This window comes from Ananas comosus, linkage group 11 (assembly GCF_001540865.1).
Source record: "Ananas comosus cultivar F153 linkage group 11, ASM154086v1, whole genome shotgun sequence".
Classification (NCBI taxonomy): domain Eukaryota; kingdom Viridiplantae; phylum Streptophyta; class Magnoliopsida; order Poales; family Bromeliaceae; genus Ananas; species Ananas comosus.
Window position 1 is genome coordinate 11,519,020 of NC_033631.1, and position 16,288 is coordinate 11,535,307.

At 36.3% G+C, this 16,288-nt stretch overlaps 2 protein-coding genes across 2 annotated transcripts; both read left to right on the forward strand.

Moving 5' to 3' along the window:
* LOC109717417 (protein BZR1 homolog 2-like) lies at positions 7,007-11,122 on the forward strand. Its single transcript, XM_020243197.1, has 2 exons — positions 7,007-7,540; positions 9,904-11,122. The coding sequence occupies exons 1-2, from the start codon at positions 7,325-7,327 to the stop codon at positions 10,669-10,671; spliced, it is 984 nt and encodes a 327-aa protein (XP_020098786.1). The 5' UTR covers positions 7,007-7,324; the 3' UTR covers positions 10,672-11,122.
* LOC109717418 lies at positions 11,235-12,222 on the forward strand. The gene has a single exon (XM_020243199.1). It carries the CDS (start codon positions 11,547-11,549, stop codon positions 11,877-11,879), a length of 333 nt encoding a protein of 110 aa, XP_020098788.1. The 5' UTR covers positions 11,235-11,546; the 3' UTR covers positions 11,880-12,222.

The window sequence follows — 16,288 nt, forward strand, 5'->3', positions numbered from 1 at the left end:
TGATAGAGATCGGCAACTCCGTGAGAAAGTAGGAGGGGTAATGGAGTGGAGAGTGGGGCATTAGCATGCATTATCTCGTTTCTGCTGTTCGTACGTCACGTGCATAAACAAGCAAAGAATAGGATAGTGGGACTCGTAAAACTTGCACTCTACTCTCTCTCTCTTCTTTTTTTTCTTTTTTTTCTTTATATTATACCAAACTAATTAAGAACGCATAACACTGCATTGTGTTGATTTCTATGTTACTCTTCTTTTAGAGTGTAACGACTCACTTTTTAAAGAGTCATTCATTTTAAAATTATTATAATTTTAACATGTTTAACTCTTTTAATTTTTTGGACGTAATCGCCGTCTATTATTATAAATTTACACATGGAGGATCCACCGGTCATCACAAAAGATCTCTGATGGCGAGACGAGAACCGTCCGATTGGGGATGCTCTCTATTTTCAGGAGTGCAACGCATCTGAACGTCTTCGATCGATGCTGTTTAATGTCGCACCGCACGTGGTTGAGAAATGTTTTTTTTCCTGCACCAGGTGTATTACTTCATCGTATACACCGCGCTGCTCAATTGCATAATAGAGATCTCGAAAATGAATAAATTTAGAGGGTTATTTCTTGTAAATCAAATAATAATTTTTTATCTGCAATTAATCATTAAGACTGCTTAATACACCAGCAACAAACTTTTAAACTTTATAATTTTTAGATTTGGTGCACGAGGTGGACGAATATACAGGGTGCAGAGAAAATAATCGTATCCGCAACGCCCCGGCGCGTGGGGTCCACTATCACGTGGAGCGGTGGAGGGAGCCGTTGGAAAGCGGTGCGGACACCCCAACGCGAAGGTTTGGTGCACCACCCTGCGTCGCCCGGTACACCATGCAACCAATTGTACGAGCGCGCGCATAGGAAATTCTAAGCGGGTGGCGTATACGGCATCTTTACAGTCACGTGGTACACGAAAGAGTATCTTTCACCACAGACAGGGCAGTCACAAATACATTCATATTTATACCTAAAAGAAAATTACATTATATAATAATGAATACCATGAAGTGTTACTTTATAAAAGTAAAAAAATATTGGGTTAATTTCATACAGGTACCCACAAATATAGTGAATAGCAGATATATCTCTGCAAAGTTCAACTTTCATAAGTTATTTCTGTAAAAGTTCTAATTAATGCAGATATGTCCTTACAGTTAATATCCGTTAGAAAAATCTAATTAACTATAATTAAAATACTTAACCATGGTCAGTTAATACGGTAAAATGATATTTTTACCCTTCTTCTTCTTCCTTTTCTTCTTCGTATCCTTGTTTTCCTCCTCCTTTTCTTCTCCTTCTTCTTCTTCAACGTCATTGTTGATGATTCGATCGGCGTCCCCGTCGTGGTGCCCGCGTGGGCTGTCGTCACAGGTGCCTCCAACCGCATCGGCCGCGCCTTCGCCTTCCGCCTCTTTCTAGTACTCGTTGGCCGCAACCCCGACAAGTTTTTTTTTTTTTTTTTGAGAGAGAGATAGGTAGCACACTACCCGTTTCGTTTATTTCATTGAGAAATAAACTTAGCTTGAAATGTAAGTCGACTAAGATTCGAATTTGGGTCTCGGGTACCAACCATCAAGCCCTTTGCTACTTGCTTTATGGACGGTCGATAACCCTGACAAGTTCCGCGAGATCGCCGCCGCCACCGCCGCCGTCCGCTCCCACAGCCTGAAGAGGAAGAGGAAGGAAAGAGGGTAAGGGCAAAATTATAATTTCACAACTCTACTGTTAAAAAATTAACAGTTCTCTAACCAGAGGGACACATCTGCATATATTAGGACTTTTGTAAAAATAACTTATGAAAGTTGAACTTTACAGGGATATATCTGCTATTCATCATGTTTGCGGGATCTGTATGAAATTAATCCAAAAATATTTGTTGAAACCAAAGTTTTTTATTTAGTACTGCATTGAAAAGTTATTTGGATGGCTCTGTGATATTACAAAATACAACAAAATAATTTTATTTTTTTATATTTTGAAAAAAAATTAAAATCTCAATTTATGATATTTTAGAATAAAGTATGAGCAAGTCAGCAAACCACAAGTTATCCCCCTCTCTTTAAAATAAGGTATTTCTTAGAGTAATTAATTTGGAGTGATCCAAATACCTTAAATATAATTTTTAAAATAAAGTAATATTGTTTTTAGCAGGCATAAGACTATTGGAAAAATAATTTAAATTAGTTTCAAAGTTTTCTGACAAAGAATTAAATAGATAATTTTTAGTTAGAAATTAATTATTTATTTAACATTTTTAGTGAAGATATATCTTAATTACTACGGAGAATAAGAAGCTCGTCTATTCGAATTGAGCTATTCCTCCAAATCCAATAGGTTGCTATTCCAAAGATTATAAAAATATTTATTGTTACTCCAGTTCTAATTTTCATTTATATGATGTTTTTTTAGAGAGAAAGATATTAAGTTATTCATTTCGCTTATTCTTTTTACAAATAAACTCACTTTGAAAAATAAAATAATTGTATTTTAAAATTAAAAATTTTTAATATCTATCATCAAGTTTTTAGTTGATAGTGCTAAGTGTATATTTGGTTTGACGTAAAACTGAAAAAAAAATTTCGGAGGAAGAAAATTTTACGCTCTTTTATTTTTGATTTGTAGAAAAAAAAAAAAAAATTTCCGTTACAGTTGTTTAATTGATGGAAAAAAAATTATAAATAAAAAATTATTTTATATATATATATTATTGATATATAATAATTATCATATTACATATATTAGTATTATAATTTATATTTATAAATAAAATATATTTAAAAGATATTATATAATAATTAAATATGTAATATAATATATAATAGTACATATTTAATACTGTAAAATAAATTATATAACAATATATTTATATTAAAAATAAAATACTNCAGATTTTTACTTGCCGACTTTTATTTTTAAGGTATTTTTTACTACTATCTTCTGAACTTAAATTCTAGTCTCCATGACTGGAATGAGATTTATCATTTTTTTTTTTAAATATTTTTAAAGTAGAATAAACCTAACAAAATGTGGCAATTTAAATGTTTACGTAGTGTAGATAGTAATTTTAATAGTTAAAACTCTGGAAAACTAGTGATCGGTTTACTACAGCTTTTTAAGACTTTAAATCGAAGGTTTATGAAAATTATTACATCTAGTTCAGATTGCCTCAGCTAGCAGCTAAACCTTCGACGTAGTAGCTTTTGTTGAACCATCGTGCCTTCGGAGGCACGATGGCTAACATATCGTCGGCCTGAGATATATATATATATATATATATATATATATATATCTTATACTCATTTGATAGGTAAATGATTCCGAAAAATTATAAAATTTAGTTTCTAAATACTTTCAATAGTATAGATCAAGTCTAACGGAGCCGATAGTCGATTTGGAAGCGGCATCATTAAAAACAACTTGGTAGCATTGAGACGTCCGTACTACCGATAGTATAGCAGCCTAGCTATATATATATATATATATATATATATATTTATATATATAATTAGGCTGGAATACCAATTTGTGGTCTGATTCTCCGACCTTACCCTCCGCGCACCACCTTTTTTGATCCTTTCTCCTTTTTTCCTCTTTTTTCTTTTCTTTTCGTCTTTTTCCTGTTTTCTTCTTTTTCTTGTTTTGTTTCTCTTCTTGGTTTTCTTCTGCCCCGAAAGCCCTAGCTGCTTCCATACTGTTCGCCTAGTTCACTTATCAATGAATGAAGTAGGTAGCTAGTCTACCTCTTTCTCAAAAAAAAAAAAGACTGGAATACTATTAATAGCATAAAGCTATTGGTGCTATTAGTTGTTTAGCCTTTGGATTGGGAAATGTGTGGTTAGAATGATGTGAGCCCACCCTCCATGGTTGAGTGAGTGATTGTTGAATAGTATAATCTAACAAGTAAAAATAATCAAAGAGTACCGACCGTCTCTACAGCAAGTGGCAAAGTGCTTGGTGGTTGGTAGCCGAAACCCAAGTTCGAATCCTAGTTGATTCATATTTTCAGCTAAATTTATTTCTAAATGAAATAAACGAAGCGAGTAGCATGCTACCTATCTCAAAAAAAAAAAATCACTAAATTTTTTGTGCTATCGATAGTATTCCGGTCGGTATATATATATATAGAATTATGCTACTATACTATCAATAGTACCAAGTCCCTGGTACTATTTAGTTTTTGGTCGTTGAATAAAAGAATGTGCGGTTAGGATGATAGTGATCCCCGGTTAAATTAATAGTAGTCCTCAAGGGTTGAGTGGGTGGTTGGTTTAATAGTATTATCTAATGGATGGAAATGATCAAAGGGTAAATCTAACGGTAGAAAACTTAATAGTACCAAAGACTTGGTACAATCAATAGTATAATAGCTGGACTCTACATATATATATATATTTATATGAGTGGAGACAGAGAGATTCATCGTCGACCGCCCTATCGCGCGGTCCACCTCGTGGACCGTGTGCTGCTGCCCCCCTCCCCTCACAATGCCGTGTTTTTTGCTACTTTCGTTTTCATTTTTGGCTTGCTTCGAGCGCAAAATGAAAACAAGCTTTTTCCTGTTTATCATTCGTGAAAATTATTTTTAAAATAAAATTACGAGCAAACAAACATTAATTCAATTTTTACTTTTTTTATAATTTTTTTTTAAAATAGTTTTTTTATGAGTAACCAAACAAACCTTTAGCATGAATGGTAGAGTAAATTCTGATGAATATGTATAATATATTACAAATTTTGATGGACATGTACGTGTACTAGTTCTTATTTAAATAAACAGTATTTTCAAAAAAAAAAAAACAGGGGCATTCACGTTAATTTAATGAAACGTAGAAATGTTATTCTGTAGTAGTAGGCGACCCCGTCGATGTGCGAACACGTGCGCCTGCTTTGGACCGGCCGTTGCATGCGGGGCCACCACTCCGAGTTTGTCTCTCGGCGGGTTTTCTCGTTCTCGTAATAAAACTGAGCCACGTGGGGAACGGTCTTCGAGCCCCCTCCTTTAAAAAAAAAAAAAATATATATATATATATATAATTATTATATTATATATATATATATTTAATCTTTATTTTTTATTTTTCCTCCACTCACTCTCCCCCCTCTCGCGTACGGCGTACACCGACCCTAATCCTTTTGCGTACGGCGTTTCTCTTCGAAAAAAATAATTTACATATATATATATATATATATATATTACTTTAAGATTTTTTTATTGAGCAATGCTACAAGAGTACAAGTACATAAAAGCCCGTGTAAGTCTTACACTTTTTGATTCAAAAATCTAAATTAAATTTTAATTTTATCAAAATTATTATTTTTAAATATTAATTTTTTTTCACCCTTATCGAGGCCGAGCTGTCTCACTTTTGTAACCTAATTTATAATTTTAATGAGTGAAGTGGGTAGCATGCTATTTTATTCTCCAAAAAAAAAAATTTAGTTTATTAGAAGGTTCGATATCCATAATTTAATTATTATTTTTAAAAAAATAATTTAAAGACTAAATATATAGTAAACTTTTTAGATATTTAATTTATCTTTTTTATTTATTAATTTTTATTAAAATTTTTAAATAAAAAAATATATCAAATACAGCTGGTGTCGGCTTAGTTACGCTGTATATGGTTAGCTACGAGCTTCTGCACCGTCCGGTCGAAGTATTCGATCGCAATGTTGATGTGGCTCTGTTTCTCTCACGTATTCGAATAAATTTATTTCTTCAGGCCCATTCTGTTGCTTGGCCTAGGAATGTCAATGGGTATGGATATCCGAAATTAATTCAAATTTGAATCCAAATAAAACGGATATATCCGATGAATATGGATATGAATTCGGATATGGATATCAAAAAATAGAAATCTAACGGATATGGACTCGGATATGGATTTTGATTGTATCCGATCCGAACTCGAACCCGAACCCGATCCGAACCCGAATTTATTTTGTATTATATATATATATATATATATATATATATATATATATATATATATATATATAAATTTGATGTTATATTTGAATTTTATATTTTAAAAATTTAGATTTAATATAATATATTTTGAAATATTGAAAAAAAATAATTGTTTCGAGTACAAATTTTCGGGTTCGGATTCGAGTTCGGATTTCAGATTTTTGGTTGGGTTCGGATTTGGATATGAATTTTTAAAATCCGTCGAATTCGAGTTCGGATTCGGCTCTCGGGTTTGAAGTCAAGTTCGGGTTTGGATTTTTAAAAATCCGCCCGCAATCCCGTTGACATCTCTATGCTTGGGTGAAGAGAATGATGCAATTGTTGACGTGTCACCTTGAAGCCCAATATCTTTTTTTCTTTTTTCATTTTAGGCGTACGTATTTATGTACGAAAATTATTTTGTTATTTATCAAACAATTTATACTGAATAATTATAAGAATTTTGTTCCTCTGTATAGCTATATGTTGAGAGAGTATCTTTTTTGGGGTGTTATTATTTTTAAATTCTCGTAATATCTAAATTATAATAAATTAATAATCATAAATTCTATAAAAATAAATGACGTATTATAATTTTATATTATTAATCAAATCAAAATGTATTGAAAGATTGATTACTTAAATAAAAAATTTTAAAAGGTGAATAATAGATTCAGAATGATCAATAGCTTAGATAAATTCAGTATGATTTTACTAATTTAATATTGTATTTTTTTTTCAATTTATTAAAAAAATAATTCTCTACTGAGGTTCATGGACTAGTTCCACGCAATAAATTCCCAACGCCATGGTTCACATCAATTGTTTCCTACATTTGCTGGCCATCCAATAATGGCATGGACTCGTGCAGAACGGTTATTTCTTTTTCCAAAATTGCCCTCCACTTAAATAATAATAATAAATAGCGGATCTGCGTTCACACCAATCACACACTTGTTTGAGGAGTGAAAAGCGACACTAACACATGCACCATTGTTCACACTAGTGGCATTCTCGTGATTTTTATGCCCTTTTCCCCATCTCGCGACCATACCTCTATTTAACGCTCCCTTCGTTTTTCCTCTCTCTCTCTCTCTCTCTCTCTGGTTGCAACGAGAACCGGACGAGTCGACCGGTCCGGTTCAATCGAACCGGATCTTCTCCTCTCTCCTTCTCCTCCGTAGTTAAGAGCCCCGATCCCGTTTCCTCGCGCCTCAGATCCGTTCGATTTGGGCTAAATTCGGCGCGTTCGCGCTTCTCGTCGCCGATTCTGACGAAGAGCGGTAGGGTTGGGGTTAGGGGTGGGGCTAGGGCTCGGAGATGACCTCGGGGGGGAGGATGCCGACGTGGAGGGAGAGGGAGAACAACAAGCGGAGGGAGCGGCGGCGGAGGGCGATCGCGGCGAAGATCTTCGCGGGGCTCAGGGCGTACGGGAACTACAAGCTCCCGAAGCACTGCGACAACAACGAGGTCCTAAAAGCGCTTTGCCACGAAGCCGGATGGGTCGTCGAAGAGGACGGCACCACGTACCGCAAGGTAACCCGATCCCTCTTCTCCACTCTTCCAATTTTTGCTTTTTTTTTGCCCTTTCTCGGTAAAAATTATTTAACTAATATATATGGACATTATTTGAGTCTTTAACATAGTTAGGCGAACGTTAGTCGTACGCGCTTGTTCCTCTCGGAAAATGCTCCTCGGCGTGCGCATTTTAGCAGATACTACTTGTTCGTGCTATAATGCGCCGGTAAAACGTTGTGGGCATGATTTGTTTATTTTTTTTTTTATTATGCTGGGAAAATAATTATTTCAATTTTGTTTTCCCTTACTTTATCATCGTGTGGACGTGATTAGGGGAGCTTATTTCGATCTTTGTCGAGCAAATTAGCCTTTTTACTGTTAGCAGTAATTAAACCTCCTGTTCTAGGGGCAGTTTAGTCATTCCAGTAAAGGTCGGGAAATTGCGTTTTCTCCGGTTGTCCCTGTCCGATTGCGTCACGCAAGTCACGCGTCGCACAGGGTAGCTTTCGCGTGTCACGGAAACGCGGGGCGGGCTCACGTCTATTGACCAAAATGCCCCTCCCTCCCGGGTCACGGCTCTCGTGCTCGTCCCTGTTGCCCCCCCACCACAACTGCCGCGTGGGGAGAAGCACTGCGCGTAAACGCGGATCGCGAACGCGGATTTTGTCCCTTCCGCCTTTGTGCTGCGGAGGTGAGAACCACGTGTCGTGGACGCCATTTCCCCCCAGATTGATGTTATGTTATGGTGACCAATTTTATGTACCCGATTATGACCGCACCCATTAGTGGGTGCATCATTTGAGTATTTGCTTGGGCTCAAATATGATTTGGGCTCGACCGAGCTCGGCTTGAATCTCATATATTCTGGCTCGAGGTTATTTGATGTATAAGCTACGCTTGCTTGTTTGGTTCGAATCAAGCTTAGTTTAGTTCAATAAATTTTGTTTCAGATTCAGTAGTACGTATATCCTCTAAAATTAGAGGAAAAAATTGTATATATATATAAAGACGCATCTTACATAAGATGCGCGAGACCACAATTGTGCGGGTGATTCACGGGACCATTCTACCAGCCATATAGTGTTGTGCGAGTGAGACAGATATATCCACTTTTGGACTAGAAATTAAAAATTAGCTTGAAATAGAACAAAAATTAAGTATAGTTTCTTTGAACTCACAATTATGGGGATTTGGGAAAGGGCGAAACAAAGGAGATGGGAACTTTGGAGTTGGAAAGAGATTGAAAGGTTGGGAATCCTCGTGCTTCAACTGTGCGCCTTTAAGTAACGTCGTAAAAATTATGTGCTGTGTGAGTCGTCAAAGATTCGAAGGGCAAGTGGAGTTTCCTGTTACTGAGACCTACCTTTGCTAACATCCCATTCCACTACACCTCTTTTTGAAATGGCCCTCCTTAATTGACTGGGAAGTGCCCAGTCCACTTAGGTAAGTGGATTAGCACAGTAGGAGAAGGATATTATTCTACGCAAACAACCCCAATCAGTTATATTATCTGATCTCCTCTATGTTCGAAGAGTTTCTCGAGATATTCACTATATAAACTGTTAATTTGGCGAATTTTAGTGTGAATTCGAGTTTATTAGTAGTACTTCGTCTTCGTGATAGTGTGTACAGCTCATCTCTGGAATGCTTATTATCACAAGTTAGCACTAAAGCACCAGCTTCTTCAGTTCCTGCATTGAACTTTTTTGGTTTGTTCCAACTTTTTATTTGATTTGTTGGACAATATTTGTCCGGATCATTTTTGAGCTGAGTTTTTTTTTTTTTTCAACATTTAAATTTTTCGAATGCGAGAGATCAGGCCGTCAGTACTCGTGTTAAAAGTTGCTAATTATATTCATTTGGGCCTATTATTATTCGTATGTTCGGTAGTTCTTTGATCGCCGCACTGCATTGAATTTATTCAAGAAAAACATATTATAATGTCCAATTACGTGAAATCATGCATCTGTAGTGTTATCCTGTTAAATTGTTTTCCACCGAGGAAAATGATTAATCAGACAAGGAATTGTTACTTTTCATTTTCTAAATTTGTATGAAGAGCATTGATTATACCATACATTGTAGAGCATTGGACGGAAAAGATATACAGATATGGTGATGTAAAAATTGAATAAGATAAAGGGTACACGTAAGTTAAGAAAAAAACAAACAAAAGTATGGATTAAATTACAATGTATCTATTCTGTCAAAACTTACAAGAGCCAGTATGATTCGTGTATTGATTGTTTCATTGTGATGGTATCTGATTCCTTTCTCCATCTCAAATCATCAGGAAGGGATTCATCATCACTTGCAGCTCTTCTAGACAGTTTAAATTGCAACCCTATACTTATAAAGGTATCTGTTTCCATGTCTTTCAGGGATGCAGACCAGCGGAACGCGTGGACGTTGTCGGCAGTGTGGCTGCCTCGGCTTCTCCAAGCCCGTGCTCATCATACCAACCGAGCCCGTGCATGTCCTACAATCCGAGCCCGCCTTCGTCCTCCATTCCAAGCCCGACTTCCTCGTCTTACATCACCAACCCCAACAGCGGGACCGACTGCAATCCCCTACTCCCGTGGCTGAAGACCCTGTCCTCCGCCTCGTCCTCTGCCTCTTCCTCAAAGCTTCATCTCAACATCCACTGTGGCTCCATAAGCGCCCCTGTAACCCCTCCGCTGAGCTCTCCAACCGCCCGCACGCCTCGCATCAGAACTGATTGGGACGATCGCACAGCCCGATTACCCCAATGGGCTAATGGTACCGGGACGCCTTACACTCTGCTGCTGTCATCCACTCCGCCAAGCCCCGGACGGCAAGTGAGCCCCGACGCCGCATGGCTCACCAGCAGCCCCTCCTCTCCGACCTTCACCCTCGTGTCGGCTAATCCGTTCGGGATTTACAAGGAGGCATCCGCCAGCGCGGCGGGGTCGTCGAGAATGTGGACACCGGGGCAGAGCGGGACGTGTTCTCCAGTTCCTGGTGATGCGAGGGACATCCATATGTCCGACTGCGCATCAGATGAGTTCGCATTCGGAAGTGGGAGTATCAACGGGAACGTGGTGAAGCCGTGGGAGGGGGAGACGATCCACGAGGAATGCGGGTCGGACGAGCTGGAACTCACTCTCGGGAGCTCGAGGACCAGATAGGATATTTCATAGTGGAGATTGATAAACAATCATAAAATTACCACCTATTTTAACTTTTACTGCAATCTTTTTTTCTGCTGCAGTGGTGATAGAGAGATAGAGAGAGATCGAGAGGGTTCAGCAGTATATATTTATGTTAATTCTCGTGTCAAGCCCCCATCTTCTTTCGGGATATTTAAACATGTCCGTCCAGTTAATTTAAAAGAATTGAAAGGACATATAGAATGGATTAGGAGCATCCATGGTAGCTAGCGTTTGTTTTGGTCCTTTGCTTATCAATTGTACTAATATTGCACTAGTGCCATTTTAACTTGGCTTCTCGTTCTATCTAAGGCTGACGTGGTGGAGCTATAGTTTTTTCCGGCTTGTGCGAATTTTTTATTTTTTTTATTTTTACGATGTAAATTTTTATAGAAACACAGATCACTTATTTTAAGGTGCCATTTGGCAATTCTCTGTTCTTAGAACTCGTCTTTATTATAAAAATAAAAATGCCACAGCAAGAGAGAAAAAAAAGGAAAGTTTTGCAGCATTCTTTAATGCTATTCGCAGTCTCACTCTTAGAACAAGACCTGCACGAAGCATTTCTTTCTTGCAAAACTTATGCCACAGGAGAGTATTCGGGGACAACAGAGAGAATGAGAATAAACCGTATTAATAAACCGGCGAATTGACCAAAAAAAAATGCAATTAGAAAATTGTAGCGGTTGCATACAACTCGATCTCACGTCCCACGGGATATATAAGCTTTACACCGTAGAGCTTCGGAGACACCGAGACGCCTATTTCTATTCCGATTTCTACTCCTCCCTCGACTCAATACAATCTCTGACCTGTGTTTCCACCCCCGACCACGTTCCCCTTCTCCCTCGCCCATGTCGATGGCCCCTTCGACCTCGGCAGCTGCGGCTAGGGTTTCGCTGGTGCTCTCGCTCCTCATCTTCGCGTCCTCGATCTCGGTCTCCTCCTCCTCCTCCTCCTCCGCATCTCCCAAAAAGATCCTCGCCCACGCGTCGGCGGCGGCGACGGCGGGAGGGGCGGAGTGTCGGGAGCTGGGGTCGAGGGAGGAGTGCGCGCGGAGCCCGCGGCGGTGCCGGTGGTGCCGCAGCGACGCGATCGACGACATGTGCTTCGGATCCGCCGAGGCGTGGCGCCTCCCCCACCAGGTCTTCTCCTGCGATCCAATTCCAGTCGCCGCCGCGTCCTAGTTCCTAGTATTCCCCTCTCCTCTCTCCAGAAGCTTCTATTTTTTTTTTTTTCTTTTCCTCTAATTTCTCGTACTTGCTTCGATCTGAGTAGCCTCAATCTCCTTTTGAGCTCCCCTGTAAGAAAAAAGGAAAAAAAAAAAAAAAAACTGGTATGTGTGTATGTGTTCTTTTTTTTTTTTTTTGTTTTGTTTTAATTATTTTTACACGGATCTGCAATTGGAAAGTACAAAGAAAAAAAAAGAAAAGGAAAAAAAAAAGCCTGAGTTAGGGATTAGGATTCGTTCACCACCTTATAGAAGAGAGGCACGCTTCTGATGCTCTGAATCAGTTTATGGTTGATTTATGATAGTTATGTAGGTTTATCAACACTTGCTTATTTTATAGTAACAGTTGGGCAGCTCTCGTAAACCTCTTTCTTCTTCTTCCTTTTTCCCCTTATTTTTTGGGGGATGTAGAAACACTACTGGATTCAAGAACTTCGCCCGTGAAGTGTTACTATTTCTCTAGTCCAATGCACTGGTAGGGGGAAAGAAGGGTAAGATCAATGCTTAAAATCCAAATCGAACTAGTCCGATTATGACCCAGAATTGGGAACAGTTCAGTTCAGTTCAGTTCAAGCGTGTAAAATTGGAAACCCCCCCAAAAGAAAACCATTTTAAACCATTCGAACAGGTTGGTTCAAAAGGGTAGCATTCCCAGGCCCAGCCACACAAGCCAGATCCAAGCTCGCACTTTAATGGAAAAGAAGATAAAAAGAAATCGTACATAATTTATCTGAATTATAGATAATTTTAATTTAGCTATCTAATTTTTCAAAAATTTTACTGGTCAATTTTTCGATTCGTTTGACCTGAATCAGTCGATAATATTTTTATTTTAAAATTTGAATATATCGTTTATTTTCACAAATTTAGATAGCATGCTTCGTGCCATTCTCGCAATTATAATTTATTAAAATAAATAATTAATTGTATAGTCAAAGTATTATTACTTGATTCAAAATCAAATAAATTAAAACATTAATTAGTAAAATTATTATTTAAAAAATTAATTTAAAATAATTTATAGTAAGATGAATTATACACTTTTTTGTATAGAGGAAAAGATTTCTTCTTTTTAAAGTTTGGTTTAGCTTTTAACAATTTGTGGGTGAGAGAAGGAAAAGGACGCTTAAAACTGAAGTATCTTGTGAGCTTATTATTGGTCCTTTTCTTTTATCTTCCCCCCATCACATCACATGCCTAATCTTTTAATTTGATGTTACCGATTGGTGGGACTTAATGAACTCTAGGGTAAACGTTTTGATTGTTATTATTATTATTATTATTATTATTATTATTATTATACATATTAAAGTGCCAGTAATGCTTCAATACAAATTAAAGAGGGTGTGTCAGTAATGCTTCAATACAAATTAAAGAGGGTGTGTGTATGTGTGTGTGTCTCTCTCTCTCTATATATATATATATATATATAGAGGATAGGACTAATATACTCTTATGAGTATTGGGTCTTTCATACTCATAAGTTATTTTTGATGATAGAGCTTCCGAATCGACGATCCACTCCGTTAAATATGATTTAGAGTATTTAAAATTTCTAAAAAATAAATTTCATAATTTTTGAAATTATAATAAAGTTCATCAAACGAGTATAAAATGAACAGTCGAAATTGAACGACGGCTTAAAAATGGATGATCAGATCCTTCAATTTAAAATCGGAGTTATTGATCTTTATCTATATAGTGAATAGAATTTTCTATCAAAAATTTAACCGATTCCAATTTTTTTAAACCGTTAAACTAGCAAATATCTCATACCGGCCGCTAAAAATTGTTAATTTTATGAACTTTTGATTGTAAGATAATTGATATCGAAAAATTATAAAATTTGACTTCTAGAAGTTTTAAATGCTCGAGATAATATTTAACGGTATGGATCGTCGATTCGGAAGCTCTATTATCGAAAATAACTTATGAGTACGAAGGCGGTCGTACTCATAAAAGTATAGTAGCCGGACTCTATATATATATATATAGAATTAGGTTACTATACTATCTATAGTATCAGAGTTCCGGTACTATATTCTTGTTTTCGATCTTAGGGTGTTCAAATTAATGGTCCACACCGTTAAATATGATATAGGGTATATAAAGTTCTTAGGAATAAAATTTTAGTTTTTTTCGACATCGTTTACTTAGTAAATAAATTATGTCAAAATGGACGGTGGAAATTGAATAATCTTTAAAATTTAAGCATATGACTTTTAAATTCAAGATCAAGAATGTTAATCTTAATCTAAATAGTTTAAAATATTTTCTATCAAAATTTGAAGAAATTTAGATTCTTCTACACCATTAAACTTCAAACTCGTCATAGTAGCCATTAAAAATTGACAATTTTGAAGTGGTTTGATCATAAAGTAAACTATGTCGAAAAAATATAAAATTTTATTTCTAAAAATTTTAAATACCTTAGATCAGTTTTAACGGTGTGGATCGTCGATTTGAGTACCCTAAGATCATAAACGAGACTATAGTATCTGAGCCCCGATACTATAGATAGTATAGGAGACTAGCTCTATAAATATATATGTAGAGTCCGGCTACTATCTATTAACCTAAATGAATTCCCAATGTTTTTTACCACATGGCAAGTTTTCTTTCAACCTTACTACCCCTTTTTTTGAACTCACATTTGTTCTTGGCTTTTCCGCTCCCCTCCTCTTCATTCAATGACAAGTAATTAATGTGCTCTTTAATTTATATGTTACTTATTTTTCTCTTCAATATTAGTCATTTCTTCTCCCTCAAATCTCTTTTCAACGCCAAACCCTTCACCTCCCAATCCTTTGAAATCATGAAAATTAATTAATCGAAAATGCAACATTTAATTATAGGCACTATATTCCACAAATAAATCGGCTTTATAACACCAATCCACCCCCACCTCCATTAATCCCCCACTTCCCTCTCTTTTGCATGACCTCTTATTTTTCATGCAAAAAAAATATCATCATTTAATTTTTCACCCAATACTCATCTAGCTCTCTCTCTCTTATTGTGTTAACGAAGATGATGAGGACGATGAAGAAGAAGAAGAAGAGCATGCGAAGAACGTTGTCTCCTTCGAGAAGCATCGTTCCGCAAAATCGAGCCGCGGCTCATATAAGTGCCCACTAGGTTAATTTAGTTGCGCTGGAGCTAGCTCTTTTTTATTTTTCACAACGGAATGTTTAAGATGCACATAATACGATAAAATTATATGTCTCTTACTGTATTTCGATGATTTTAAAATATATATATAAACTTCTAACTATAATTTATTTTTTTAATAGTTGAATTTAGTCATACAAATTGATTATGTTTAACATGGTTATAGCTTCTTAGACATCAATAAGTTGTGAATATAAATTTTATTACAATTTTGTTTCTATTATCTACCCGCTGCATCGCGCGGGTCTCTATACTAGTGCTAGTAATAGCACGAAGCACTTGGTGTTACCAAGTTTTTCGCCGTTAGATTTACCCTTTTGATTATTTTCATCCGTTAGATCATACTATTCAACGAACCATCCACTTAACTATAGGGGGTCCACATCATCCTAACCGCACATCTCTTAATCCAATGGCCAAAAACTTGATAGCACCAATGACTTGGTGCTATTAATAGCATAGTAGCCTAGTTCTATATATGTATATAGTGTATTGTTGTTATACTTTCCAAAGCATAACGAAATTCGTACTTCTAACTTTTTGATCTTTAGATTAAGAATGGTACAGCTATGATAATAATGATCCTTCTAGAATTGAGTGATTTTTTTATCATTAAGTGGCCCCCATAAAGTAATAATATTAATCCAAAAATTACGAAGGATCAAAGAGGTTGATCCAAGAACTAAAAGGTCGGAAGTATCAATTACTTTATACTTTCGAAAGCATAATAACTCTGCACTCTCTCTCTCTATATATTTAGATGGATAGACAGATAAAAAGATAAATATATAGTAACAATCACTAGTTCACTTACACATAAGCACACAGAAAAAGAGAGAAGAGATGGAAAAATATTTCAGGGATACTCATTTTCGCTAATAAACCTAATGTATGGGCCTCCGTCACTTTGAGCCTGGAAAAGCCCATTACACCAATTTTCAATGGATGGTCCAACCCGTTTCAAAGTTATATTTTTTAGAATTTTTTTTTTTTAACTAGTTATTTGCAACTACCCTTCCATGTAAACTTAAGTACTTTTCAAGAGTATTATCATCTCCAAAGTTAAATATAGCCATAGCCCATACGAAGAAGAAAAATCAATGCCAAATTACAAAAAATTCGAACATGTTTGCCTGTATCTCTAATATTAATCCACCTATCATAAGTAGCACAGTTGGTTAAAAAAATTGCTTC

Coding starts and splice junctions, on each gene's coding strand:
- LOC109717417 (XM_020243197.1), top strand. CDS start 7,325: ATGACCTCGGGGGGGAGGATGCCGACGTGGAGGGAGAGGGAGAACAAC. Junction 7,541..9,903: donor ACGGCACCACGTACCGCAAG/GTAACCCGATCC, acceptor CATGTCTTTCAG/GGATGCAGACCAGCGGAACG.
- LOC109717418 (XM_020243199.1), top strand. CDS start 11,547: ATGTCGATGGCCCCTTCGACCTCGGCAGCTGCGGCTAGGGTTTCGCTG.